This window comes from Neophocaena asiaeorientalis, unplaced genomic scaffold (assembly GCF_003031525.2).
Source record: "Neophocaena asiaeorientalis asiaeorientalis breed wild unplaced genomic scaffold, Neophocaena_asiaeorientalis_V1.1 scaffold218, whole genome shotgun sequence".
NCBI lineage: Eukaryota > Metazoa > Chordata > Mammalia > Artiodactyla > Phocoenidae > Neophocaena > Neophocaena asiaeorientalis.
The window spans coordinates 12,426,873-12,441,031 of record NW_020172818.1 but is presented as its reverse complement, the minus strand read 5'-3'; the positions used below and the strand labels follow the sequence as shown (position 1 = coordinate 12,441,031).

At 47.2% G+C, this 14,159-nt stretch overlaps 1 protein-coding gene across 1 annotated transcript in view; it reads left to right on the top strand.

Moving 5' to 3' along the window:
- Nucleotides 1-14,159, top strand: part of EVC2 (EvC ciliary complex subunit 2) — a 144,545-nt gene that overhangs the window by 4,512 nt on the left and 125,874 nt on the right. The window contains exons 2-5 of the mRNA XM_024741863.1: nt 4,766-4,820; nt 7,943-8,109; nt 11,194-11,262; nt 13,240-13,426. Coding sequence (XP_024597631.1) covers nt 4,766-4,820; nt 7,943-8,109; nt 11,194-11,262; nt 13,240-13,426 — 478 coding nt within the window. The remainder of the gene's footprint in view (nt 1-4,765; nt 4,821-7,942; nt 8,110-11,193; nt 11,263-13,239; nt 13,427-14,159) is intronic.

Here is a 14,159-nt window from a genome sequence, read left to right as displayed (position 1 = left end):
TTTTTTTATGCGGTACGCGGGCCTCTCACTGCTGTGGCCTCTCCTGTTGCGGAGCACAGGCTCCGGACGCGCAGGCTCAGCGGCCATGGCTCACGGCCCCAGCCGCTCCGCGGCATGTGGGATCTTCCGAGACAGGGGCACTGCATCGGCAGGCGGACTCTCAACCACTGCGCCACCAGGGAAGCCCTGACTCGTCTTTTTAAAGCATCCCCATGGCAGGTGTGGGAGTAGAGGATAGAGGGCAGAGGTGGAAAGAAAAACCAAGAGAGGAGGCATGTGGGAGACCAGGCAGACGATGGAGGTGAAATGGGCCAGGGAGGTTAGTGGAGGGCTGCTGAGAAGTTGTGGATTGGGGGTATACTTTGAAAGTAGAGCCAGGGGATTTGCTGGGATTGGATGTGGGTTGAGAGAGAGGAAGAGAGGAGTGAAGGATGAAACCAAGGACTTGGGCCTGAGCAGATGAGGGACTAGAGCTATCATTAGCTAATATGCAGAAACCTCAGAGGCAATCAGGAATTCTGATTTGGTCTTGTTGAGTTTGACGTACCTATGAGGCATCCGGGTAGAGATGTACAGGAGAGTGGTGGATGGGTGAGTCTTGATCTGGGGGAGGAATCTGAGCTGGAGATCTATATCAAGGAGTGGACAGTGTACACAGGCCTTTAACCCCACAGGGCCTGGCTGAGTTCCCCTTGGGAGTAAGTATGGTTTGGTTTGAGAAGAGTGAGGCCTTAGGGCAGAGGCCTGGAGCAACACCAGGGCCAGGCATCCAGCAAAGGAGATAAGACCAAGACTGTGACCCACAGGTCAAGGGAGGAAAGTATTTCAGAGGGAGAGAGGGCTCCCCAAAGATGTTCACATACTGATCCCTGGAGCCTGTGAGTGTCTTACATCACACGGCAAAGGGAGATTAACATTGCAGGTGGTGTCCAGGTTGCTAATCAGCTGACCTTATAAAAGGGAGGTTATCTCGGAACATCCCGGTGGTCCCAGGGTAATCCCAAGGGTCCTTAAAAATGGAAGAGGGAGGCAGGAGAGAGTCAGAAGATGTGACATTGGAAGGTCAGAGGGATGCAGTGGGAGGCCTCAATCCACTGCTGCTGGCTTTGAAGATGCAGGAAGGGGCCATGAGCTAAGGAGTGTGGGCTGCCTCTAGAGGCTGGAAGAGGCTTACCCAGAGCCTCCAGAAAAGAATGCAGCCCTGCAGACACTTTGATTTTAGCTCAGTGAGACCCATGTCAGACTCCTAACCTCCAGAACCATACAGTAATATACATGTGTTTGTTTTAAGCCACTCAGTTTGTGATGATTTGTTACAGCAGCCATAGGATGCTAATATGCTCACATACCAAATGCTGCTGGTGAGTTGTGTGCAATAAGGATGGAGAACTGGCTGTGAACTGAGGCCTTGTAGAGGTCCTGGTGACCTTGTCAGGAGCTGTGTCATCTGGGAGAAGGGGATCACTAGGGAGGGGAAGGCTGGATATTGAAGGTGGCAGTTGGTGTGGTGTCTGGGAGAGCAGGCTGCTCACGGTGGCCAAGGAGCCCCCAGAGAGTCTCCCCTAGGCTAGTGAGACCCAGGATCCGGTGAGACCTCAGGGAGCCACAGCCAAGGGTCCCTGGCACTTGAGGGCTTCCTGAGTCATTTGCTACCTGGGATCCTGCCCCTCCCCATCAAGCGGAAGCATCTGTTGGGAAGGGGACCTCTGTCCGTCGGTGAGGTCAGGGACCTGCCACAGAGCCTGCCGAGTGGCAAAGCCTGGGTGAAAGAATGGATGGAAAGTTCCAGGGGCAGGGGTCGTATAGGCAGTCGTGTAGGAGTCGGGTGCCCCGTGGCACCACTGTTTGCCCCAGAGACCTCACGAATGAATTCTAGTCTTTTCTGGTTAACAGACTTTAGTTCTTAGAACAGTTTTTGACTTTAGAAAAATTGTACACATGGTAAAGAAAATTCATATATATTCCCCCCAATACACAGTTTCCCCTACTATTAGTGTCTTACATTAGTAAGATACATTTATTACAGTTAATGGTCTAACCTTGAGATGCTATTGTAAAAGTCCATAGTTTATTCGGATTTCCTTAGCTTTTGTGCCCAATGTCCTTTTCTGTCCCAGGACCCCATCCAGGACACCACTTTACATGTAGCTGTCACTTTCCTTGTCTTGAGGACCTCGGCAATTTAGAGAGGACTGGGCAGGTATTTTGCAGGGTGCCCTCTGTTGGGATTCATCTTGGTGCATCTAGTAACATGATTTATCGCTATTGGCGTTTTCTTTTCATTTGTTTGTTTTCAGATTTCACTATAGTTTATAACAGTGAAAAAACACCCACATGGTCCTAAGGGCATATTCAATTTATGAGCATCAAAGGAAGACAGATTTAGAAACATTAAACTGTTGTTTCTATGTTTATAATGATATGCAGCCACATAAAAAATAACGTACAGAACACCTTGTCCTACAAAACAGCTTTGGGAAATTTTCTCTGACTAGAAATTATCCCAGTTTGGGAACATTAGATTAGACATGAACATAAATTCAAGATATTATTAATTTATTTGAAAGAGTTGAACATTTAAGAAGGCTGTTTCTACCAGTGGAAACAAAGATGGAAAACTGTCAAATAATTGTGAGTTGCTTGGAATTCTTCCTTGCTTCCAGGAATTAAATTGGGAAAAGACATCTGCTCACACAGTAAAAATGATCATATTAGTAAATGTTTCCTTAAATGAAACACACAATGACAAAAATGATTCTTTAGTGGATTCCCAGTCAAAGGGAAAGAAATATTAAATAAGTTGGAAACTATGCCATGGTCTTCAATTTCAGAAGTAGAGACTAGCCATTAAGAGGAAGTTTTCTGGGATGTTTCGCTGTCAGTGTTGACCCTGAACTCCCGGCTGGACCAGCGCTGGCCAGGTTGCTCCACTGTGAAATTACCCCCTCCCCCTGCACTGTACCTGTTAGAAGGAGGTCACTATGCGCAGGCTGGATGTATGCTCTTAGGAGATTTTTTTTCCTGCCAGATGGCAGCAAAGACTTATTCCATCCACATCAGTGTCTGGCACACGGCATTCTTCTTCTGAGGAAGTGGCATCTCTTTCCACCTTGTGGAAGGCACGTTATGGATTAGTGGTTGTCCTGGCCACACACACCTGTCCGAGGGGGTCTCGGGGACAACGTTCACATTGGGGGTGGGGGCCCTGGAAGACCCTGAAGGAACATGCGTAGGTCCCATCACTCAGTCTATGTTCTCCTTATTGCTGTTGTTGCAATGACACGTGGGCACACGCTCCTCTTACAAGAAATGAAACAATATAGGTGGCGTGGAAACAAGGGATTCTCCCCTCTACTGGGCACAGACTTGGTCCCCAAGACCCAAAGTCTAAGATTTCAGCATACTCCTTTCTAGGCTTTTAAAAACAATGCATGGTTATGATATTATATATTGTTAAACGTGTAATTATATAGTAAATGTGTAAATAATTAGTATTAAGTATATTGTTAAATATCTACATATATATAGATATACTTTCAAGTTATTAAATATGTAAGTAATATATACTAGTAAATGAACTGTAATTTATATAAAAATAATATAAATACATAACTATAATTATTAAATATATAATAATGTCTTAAGCATACAAAAATGCCATTTTTATTAAATGAAACCATATTATTCATAATTTTATGACCTAGGGATCTTACTTGATATATATTAGAGTTCTTTCTAGGTGATTACAGATCTGCTTTATTTATTTCTTTGTTTATATTTGTAATTGTTGCACAAGGCACATAACGAAATTTACCCTCTTAACGGTTCAGCGATGTTAAATACATTCACACGGTTGTGCTTCCATCTCCAGAACTCTTTTCATCTTGTGAAACTGAAACTCTGTCCCCATTAATCAACAACCCCCCCCATTCTTTTGTCCCCCAGCCCCTGGCCACCACCATTCTACTTTCTGTCTATGGATTTGACATACCTCCTATAAGTAGAATTGTATGCATGGACCACTTTTACTTATCCATCCATCAGTGGACACTGGGTTGCTTCCACCTTTTGGCTACTGTGAATAATGCTGCTGTGAACAGACTGGGCTTGGCCCACTTCAATGGCTGTAGCCAGGGCGCTATAATAGCAGTAATTATTATTATCATTGTTTTATAGTGGTGGAGTCTGGGCCTTTCCAAGGCTCAGTATTTTACAAAGGTAGAGTGGACGGGTTGGCTGGGCCCCATTTAGACAAGTTTTCATCACTGAGCGAGGTGAAGCAAGCTGGGAGGATGCTTTGAGGTCCACAGTTTTCAGAGGAGGAATCTGAGGCTCAGAGAGGCTGAGAGACTTGGCCAAGGGCACACAGCAAGTAAATGGTCCAGTTCGAATCCAGTTCTCCGGACTCCCAGGCTAGTGTTTTATGTGCCACTCTGTGAAAACTTGCAGGATCTTGGGAGTTCGGAGACTTGAGGCTCTCCCAGCATCACGGGGTTCATGAAAAGCAGAGATGGGATTTGAACCCAGGTCTGTCCAACTATATAAAATTTCCCCTACACTCTGCTGTCTCCCTAGACAGCTCCCAGAACTGCAGTTACATCATCCTATATTCAAAAGCTGGTGGGATGATCGACTTAGAAAGATTTACATCAGACTTCCGGATAAAAGTGCAGCTCCTCTCCACGTGAGCCATTTACAAAAGTGGCTTTCAGCCACTCCTACTATGTCCTTCGTTAATGTCTTTGTGCCTTTTGACTCTTTTTAGGACTTGCCCCATGGGATTTGGCCCAGTGTGGAAAGCTCTCACTTTCTGACTGCAGGTAAGTTTTTCTTTTGGTTGATTTTTTATTGATTTGACCATGAGAGAGAACCAGACCCTAAAGCCATAGCCCTCCTACTTCTGCCTCCCTTGCCCCCTGCTCACCAGCATGCCTTACAGAGCAAGGCAATGTGTCACCTTCTACAGCAGCACGTTGGAGTTTGGGTGCACAGCCCAGAATTCAGGGTGAGGTGGTCTGTCTTCATTCCCCCCGAAGGCATCTGATAAAGAAAATGCAGAGTATTTGTATTAGCCAAGTGTATGAGTTTCTTTTCGCTGCTGTAACAAGTTATTACACATTTAGTGGTGAAAATAGCACGAAGGTATTCTCTTATCGTTCTGGAGGGCAGAAGTCCAAAATCAGTCTAACTGGTCTGAGTCAAGGTGTCAGCAGGGCCTCACGCCCTCTGAGGCCCTAGGAAGAAGGCCTTTCCTTCTCCAGGATCTGGAGCTGTATTCCTTGCATTCTGCAGGTCATGGCCCCTTCCTCCAGCCTCCGGGCCAGCAGACTAGCATCTTGCCTCAACGGGCATATGATCTTCTCTTCTGCCTCTCAGATCTCTCTCTACCTCCCTCTTTAAGGACACCTGGGATTGCATTTATGGGCCCCTGGGTAATCCAGGTTACTTCCCCATCACAAGGCCCATAATTTAATCACATCTGCAGAGTCCCTGTTGCCATATAAGGTAACATATTCACAGGTTCCTGGGATTAGGACCTGGGTATCTTTGGGGACTGTCATTCAGCCTACCACACTGGGTGACAGAAATTCAACTGAAACTAACTTAAGCAAAGAGGAATTTGTTGGTCCCTATAACTGGGACTCGCAGGCCCTCGGTACTGCTGGATGCAGGAGTGGTGTTCTCAGGGCTCTGCCTTTCTTTCTCTCTTTTTTTTTTTTTTTAATTGGGGTATAGTTGCTTTACAATGTTGTGTTAGTTTCTGCTGTACAATGAAGTGAATCAGCTGTCTGTATGCATATATCCCCTCCCTCTTGGACCTCACTCCCACCTGTCCCCCATCCTACCCATCTAGGTCATCACAGAGCACCAAGCTGAGCTCCCTGTGCATGCAGCAGGTTCCCACTAGCTATCTGTTTCACACATGGTAGTGTATATATGTCAGGGCTCTGCGTTTCTCTTTCCATCACGGCCCCTGCTTTCCTCTGGTGAGTGTGATTTTCAGGAATATTCTTTCCACGTGGTGGGAAAGACAACCACTGGCAGCGCTGGACTTCCAGGAGTCTGACTGCTGCCACTTGCAGAAAGGAAGAGACTTCCCAGTAGCTCGGCAAAAGTTCAGGAAAGACCAGTGGGTGCAGCCTGGGTCCCATGCCAGTCCCTGACTCTGTCACTGGGGCTTGCGGGGAGAGTGTTCTGGGTTCTGTGCCTAATTCTGGCCTCCTGGGGACCAGGATGGGCTGGGATCCAGGTTTTTCTGTATAGAATAAGAATCTTACTGACTAGTGTGTGTGTGTGTGTTGTGGGCTACCATGAAGGCAGGGGTACTGGGCAGGCAGAATAATTTTTTTGTCCAGAATCTTCTCGGCACAGATTATGAATACACCTCTTTGTTTTATACCAGGGATAAACATATTTCATTTCCTGGGGGAATTAAAAGTACTTTTTATATCTTTTATTACTCTCTGCAGTCTTTACATTTTACAAAATCCAATGTTTTCATTTGCATAAAATAGGTTGAGGTGATACCACAGTAATCACAGAGACCTTTTAGCCACTGATTAAGCAGACTTGTCGGTCAAAGGGAGCGCAGTGCACTAAGGACTGTGGTTGTAGTGAGAGCAGGGGGTGGAGGACTAAGGCCACTGGGAGGGCTTCAGGGAGGGCTTCCTGGAGGAGGTGCTGCTCAACTGAGTCCTGAGGAGTGGCAGTTAGCAGGAAAAGGGGATGGAGGGAGAGGCTTCCAGGCCTGTGGCAGCCCAGAGGCGAGGGAGTAAGGATGCATCCAAACACCTGCACAAATAGTACAGGTGACCCATGTGAGAGTGGCACTAGTGGGGAGGCTGCTGGGCAATGATGCAGTGGGTGGTGATGGTCACTTCGGAGCTTGACTTCCTTCTATACTGTCTGTGGACAGTAACAGTGGCTGCGTCATTCAGGTCTTCATCAGAGCCTGCGGCTGGGCCTTCTGAAGGCCTGGAGGAGCAGGGGGCACCTGCAGGATGCCTGCACCAGAGATGAAGCCCAGAGTGGCCTTAGGATTTTATATCCGGCAAGTCTTCTGGGAAAACATTTGTTCTTAGCCCGAGGGGCTGGGCTGCGGTCCAGAGGTGGGTGTCCTGTCCCACTTGTGTGATTGACTCAAACAATCCCGACTGAGCAGCCAGCCTGGGAGAGCTCCTGCCTCTTTCCATGTGAGGGCTGTCAATTCCCCGATGCTTACCTTTGTCGCCATTCCAACATCACGAACTGAATCAACCACAGTTACTATTCTAGAAAAAAAGATATTGATTTTATCTAGGATTCCAGTTCCACGTCCTTTTTTTTTCTAATTTTAATTTTTCCTACATATATTTAGAAATTCTATTAAAAAGGGGTTGAAAAGCACTTCTAAAGACCTTGCTCTCAATACTCTGTGTAAGAAAGACTGAATAACAGGACTCGTTCTCAGTCAATATAAGTTTATATCTGGATAGAAGATAAATGTTGAAAAGGCACAACTCCACAATTCAGGTCACTTCAAAATATAAATTTACACAGTGGTCAGATGAGTTTCCCCAGGACACAGCTGGTGAGTGACAGAGCCAGGATTCGAACGCAGGGCGTATCTGATGCCAGGTGTGTAAGAATCACCTGTGGCTCCTCCCTTGCCTAGTGGTTCTGACTCAGTAGGTCTGGGGTAGGGCCCAGGAATGTACATTTCAGCCTACAGCCCAGGTAAGGAGCACAGACTTCGAGAAACACTGTCCTTAAGCTCTGTGTCTCCCAATAAGAATGCCTCATCTTCTTGGCAAAGAGATGGTAAGCCATTCATTCATTCACTCATTTATTCACTTACTCAGCAAAGATTTTCCAAGTGCCTTCACGTACCACGTGGTTTGCCTCTGGAGTTTAACCGCTGCCTTTCTGTATTATGTAATGCATGTGCATTGTTATTTTGCAGTAGAAGCACCATTTGGAATGAAATTCAATAAGAAAACTGAAGTCTTTAACCCACCCCCGACTTCTGCAGCTTCTAGTGGGCCATGGATTCATTCCATATTTGCTTTTATACCCTCGTGGCCCAAGAAGACCTTGTTTAAAAGAGAGTCTGCTGTAACACACCACTTGGTAAGTAACATGTTCAGTTCTTTAAAAGACATATCAGAAGTTGTAAAGAAGCCAATTTTGGACCATATGTGTAGAAAATGTCAGAGGCTTTTGTTCCTCCAAAAAACCTATTCTTCCTCTTTCACTGAATATAGTTATCATTGGGAAGCAAATCCCTCTTACTTTCCAGAGAGCTGCTGCTTCCGTACAATATACAGTATTTAGATGAACAGGATGTGTGAATCTGAGCATTGGGTCCCCGCGTCAGCTGGTTCTAAAGCAGGGCAGGGGGTCCTGTTTTAACCAGACTGATTCACTTGCCCCTGTTATAAAAATGCTGCTACCGATAATAGGGCTAGGTGTTTAACAAATGTTTTCTATTTGCCAGGCATGAGGCTTAGCACTGTCTATGCATAATCTCACTGGGGCCTCATTACGAGTTTCTTAAACAGGTACTGTTTTAATTCCCATTTTACAGAGAGGAAATGAGGATTGGAGAGATTAAGAGGCTTGTTCAGGGTCCCACAGGCCGAAGTGGCAGAGCCAGGATTTGGAGCCCCTGCTCTTAACCACTGCCCCTGCCCCGCTGTCCTTCATATTCTGTGTAATGTGTTTAACATATTCTGTTAAAATGTTGTAATGTGTTCACATAGCGCTTCCACCTAAGCTTTCATGACTTAAAATGCCTTGAGGACCACTGCGTTCAGCCAACAGGCTACCATGACCACAAGCCCCTTCTTGGCCCCCGGCTACATATTTGTATTAGTTTCCTAGACTGTGTAACAAATTTCCGCCAACTTGGTGGCTTAAAACAATGACATTTATTCTCTCCCTGTTCTGGAGGTGGGAAGTCAAGGTGTCAGCAGAGGCGTGCTGTCACTGGGGGCTTGTAGGAGAAGATCCATCCTTGTTTCTTCCAGCTTCTGATAGCTTTCCTTGGTTTGTGGCTGCCTCACTCCAATCTCTATATTAGGATTCCCTGGTAGAAACAAAACAGATAGGACACATGTGAGCGAGAGGCGGGGGGGATTTATTTTAAAGAATTGCTCATTTAATTGTGGGGACTGGCAAGTCCACACTCTGCAGGGCAGGCTGGAGACCGAGGGAAGAACTGATGCTCAAGTTGGAAAGGTGTCTGCCACAGAATTCCCTTTTCCTTAGGGAAAACCCCAGTCTTTTCCATTAAGGCCTCACCTGATTGGGCGAGGCCCACCCACCTCATGGAGGGTCATCAGCTTTATTCAAAGTCCATTGACCTAAACATTACTCTCATCTAAAATACCTTCACAGTGACATCTGGACATGTTTGACTAAATATCTGGGTACCATGGCTGGATACCATGGCCCAGCCAGTTGACGTGTAACATTTACTGTCACTCTGTTTCCACCTTCTTGTGGCATCTTCTCTGTGGGTGTTTATTCTCCTTTTCTGTCACTGGTAAGGACACTTGTCATTGGATTTAGGGCCTAGCTAAATCCAATCCACCTAAATCCAGAATGATCTCATCTTGAGAGCCTTGGCTTAATTACATCTTCAAAGACCCCTTTTCCAAATAGCGTGACATTCCCAGGTTCTGGGCTTTAGGACGTGGAGCCACATTCAACCCACCACGTTTGTCATCGTCTTTCCAACCCTCTCCAGTGACAGGCGACTCAGCCCCTCTTTCGGCAGCACCTCCATCCCCCTTCCTGTGTGTCTTTGCCCAGCAAGCTGTGTTTGTTCAATTGTCGTTTGCAAGATGCTGTGTGGGGATCAGAAGAGTAGAAAGCCAGGCGTCTGCCCTCCAGGACTCACTGGGGGCCTGGCACGTCAGAGCACGAGGGTGGGGTCATGGACAGAGACTCAACTGGAATCGGAGGCCTGGTCAGCTTATGCTGCTGCATGTGGTCAGCGTGTTCTCAGGAACATGACTTCCCCTTTCTGTGTCTTTGTTCGCTTCTGTACAATGAGAGCCTCACGCTCTGGAGAGGGGTGTGTGGTGTGGGAGGATCATAGGATACAGAGCACACAGCCTGGGATGGAGTCCAAGCTTCCTGCCTATGCAGCCTCGGGCAAGTGCGTTAACCCTCATGAGGCTTAGTTTCCTCATCTGTAAAATGGGAGTAATAGAATTCATATGTGTACAGTGATGGGCATATGCCTGGCACTTGGGAAAGAATAGCCATTGTTATGACCGTTGGTATCACTGAGAGCTGCTGTGGTCTGTGATTGAGAGTATGGCTCCACCCACTGCAGATGGAGGGGGGCAGGGCAGACAGCGGGGAGGCATGGCCTGGGGTCACGGGGCATATGGCAAGGGTGGAAATGAACAGGGACCGGTTGTGATTACGAGGGGCAGTGGGGCCGGCATCTGGTGGGCGAGCTCTGGCTTTCCACTGGTGTCCTTCCAGGGGAGCCGTCATGGGGCTGGAGGAGCCCAATCTCGGGTTGATTCTCTCCCTGTTGATGATGTATCCAGCTCATGGGAGGTGCCCCAACGTGCTGTGGTCCACGTTCACTCAGTCCCTGCTGTGTGGCTGGTGTACCCCACACAGGACATGTGTGCAGTCCTTAAAGGACTTTTCCATAGCTCTGCTCACATTCCTTCTGCTGAAGTGTCAACCCTGGTTTGCTGAGTCCCTGTGACAATGGTGTCATTGACACGCACCCCAGACCAGGACATAGCCCCGTGTGATCCACGTCCACGTTCTTCTTCCCTCATAGGTTTTAAGTTCCAGTCCTGTAATACTCCTTTTAAAAAAATCTTCAGGATTGATGGGAGTTACTACACCAGCAGAAGTAACCCCTCTGCCTGGCCCTTTTAAAAGTTCATCTTGGGCTTCCCTGGTGGCGCAGTGTTTGAGAGTCCGCCTGCCGATGCAGGGGACACGGGTTCGTGCCCCGGTCTGGGAAGATCCCACGTGCTGCGGAGCGGCTGGGCCCGTGAGCCATGGCCGCTGAGCCTGCGCGTCCGGAGCCTGTGCTCCGCAACGGGAGAGGCCACAACAGGGAGAGGCCCGCGTAACGCAAAAAAAAAAAAAAATAAAGTTCATCTTGTACTTTTACTTGACAAATGTAGCATGAAATATTTTTCATTTTCTAATGATTTCTATATTTTATTGTAGTATGGAGACATTTCAAGAGACATTCAAGGAACTTCTGAGAATGGAGTAATTTTTCAGAAATGTGCAGTGGTGAGTATTCATAGGTAGTTTATACTTAAAGAGAAAATAATTGAATTTACCCAAATCATATATTAGTAGAGTTATGTATTTAAAGAACTGGCGAATCACGTGGTTATCTACCCATGTCTGGACACGGGTGATGATGTGGCCCACAGGGATCTTATATTTTATATGGCAGCACCAGGACTAAGATTCTTTGGTAACAATAAAATTATTGGCAGTGAAAATCCTCTATGATCATTTAAAATGAGGAAGTATATATTTTCTCTCAGAGTTTAACATTGATATGATACCCGAAAGTTTAAAAACTCACTTAATGTCTTTTAGGTCTTTGGCCCTTACTAATCTCATGAGATGGCTTTCACATGATCCTGTGTTGAGGGTCCCCAAGACCACCCTCAGGTTCAGTGCTTCCCTAGAAGGACTCACAGAACTCAGAAAAGCGGTTCTACACACAGTTACAGGTTATAGCAGCAAAATGATATAGATTATAGTCAGCAAAGCAAAAGGCGCATAGGACAGAGTTCTGGGGAGACCAGGCCCAAGATAGCCAGTCTTCTCCTGGTGGAGTTGAAGGAACAGCATTTAATTTGCCCAGCAGTGATGTGTGGCATCAACCAGGGATGCTCACCCAAGCCATGGAATCCAGGATTTTTATTAAGGATCCATCATGTAGGCATGGAGCACCCATGTCGCTGACCTCTGTTATTCAGGTCACCTGAACATAGCTTGGCCCAAGGCCCTCACCGTGAACCACATTGTTTGCAGAGGCTACCTGGGGTGGCCCAAAGCCGTAGGATATAAAGACACTCTTATCAGGCAGGATGTGCCAAGGTCTTTAGAGGTTAGTCTCCCAGGAGCTGGTCCTTTCTTTGGGATGTGCAAGGTTTGGACAATCCAAGCCTGCTGAGCTGACCATGTACTGCACAGCCCTCATTTCAGCCCAGGCCGTCAGCTGTCTTGCTCCCTTTCCTGGATAAAATTGGTACTACCAGTTTCTCCTGTGTCCTTCTGAAGATGTTTCCTGCCACAAGCACTCAGTTATGAGTGTGTGTGTGTGTGTGTGTATGCACGTAGGTACGTACACATACCTTCCTTCTTCCCCTTTTTACGTTGGTGCCAGTATTCCATACACGAAGTTTTACAACTTGCTTTTTTCATTTATTACATTCCAGAGCTCACTCTTCTTGGGACATACATGGCTTCCCTCTCTTTTCTCAGCTCCTGTGTCTCTTTCAGCAGAGCTGGGGTGAAGGAAGGGCAGGAGTGGTGGGAGATAGGGTTCGAGAGAGGGAGCAGGGCAACGTCACAGAGGCCAGGTGGGGAGCCAGGCTGCTGGTGGGCCATTGGCTTTGAATAGCTGAGCTATTCATTTGACTTTTTTTTTTTTCTGGCCTCACCACATGGCTTGGGGGATCTCAGTTCCCCAGCTAGGGATTGAACCTAGGCCACAGCAGTGAAAGCCTGGAATCCTAACCGCTAGGCCATCAGGGAACTCCCTAGCCCTGAGCTATTCAAACACTGGGCAGGCAGAACCCTGAAGGGGGTGACTGGCCAGGAGACAGGAGACCAGCTTGGGGCAAACCTGGAGATCAGATGGCAATCAGAGGCCCTGGACTGGCTGGGGCTGAATCTTCAAACTAATAGAGTAAGAAAGAGCCACTGTTTGCTTTTCTTGGGGACACCAGTTGTCACAATCTCCCCAGCCTGACTGTGGTCCTGTACGTGGCTGTTTTTTCTTCTAAGTTTCTCTGTGGGCATCATTTCACTGCATTTCAGGGTCCCGGTTTCTTTGAAATGATCTCTGAGCAACAGCTTGGCAAGCGGGAGTCAAAATTCTCCTGGGGCCTTTGGAATCAAACCTGATAAATTCTAGAACCTTTGTGAGACCTTAATCCCCTCCCACGGGCACAGGTTGAGCTGGGGCCTCGTTTGGGGAAGTCGGGTTTGCCAGCAAGCCCATCCTCACTTTGCCTCCTGTCCTAGGTGTCCGTGCAGAGCGAGTGGCCGACAGCCCATGTGCGACTGTCTGTGAACAACACCAGGACACCCGCGGCTGCCAACCTCTCTGACCTGCTCTTACTGGACAACATCACCGGCCTCACCGTTAGGGAGTCGGCTGGAAACCAGACCTCAAGAGGGTTCCAGGCTTTCAGGAAGAAGTTTCTGCAAGGTAATAGCCATGTGTATGAAGCCAGGGGTGGAAAATGATGAAAATACGTACAGATACTCACAGAGCACGGGATGTGCAGCAGGCATCTTAGACACGTGACATGTGTTCATGCAGTCGGTCCTCACAACGGATTGTACTATCAGGGCATCAGAGGAGGCCACTGCTCGGTATCTGCAACTAGGTAGCTGGCTTGTCACTTAGGTTGAGAGAGGTGGGATTTGGGGAAAGAGTTTTTGAAATATATATATATATTCAACATTTATTATGAAAAATTTCAAGCATGCACAGAGATTAGAGTGAACCCCAATATATCCATCACCCAGATGACCAAAATGACCATCACTCAGTAAAATGAAGAGCTTGTTTTGGGGAGTGCTGGACAGACACGGGCGTGGTCTGACATCAGCCCTGGAAGCATGCTCTTGACATGTTCAAGCGTGTTCAGGCGTGTTCACGGGAGTAACTCCGCTACTGATTGGCTCCCTTTCAAGGTATGACACTGTCACTCATTGGCTTTCAGAGATGTGTTTCCTGAGGCGAGTTGTCATTGGTTAATTAAGGAGATTTAAAACCAATTCTGAATGCAGTTGTTACTATGACTTCAGAATTGTCAGTTTTCCTAGGAAGGTGAGATTTCTTTTATTCTGAGTACGTGCCCTGTCTTCAGATAAAGAGACTAAGGTGGTTAGGAACTTGCCCAAGGCCATAGGACTGGCACTCAAGGCTGAGATTC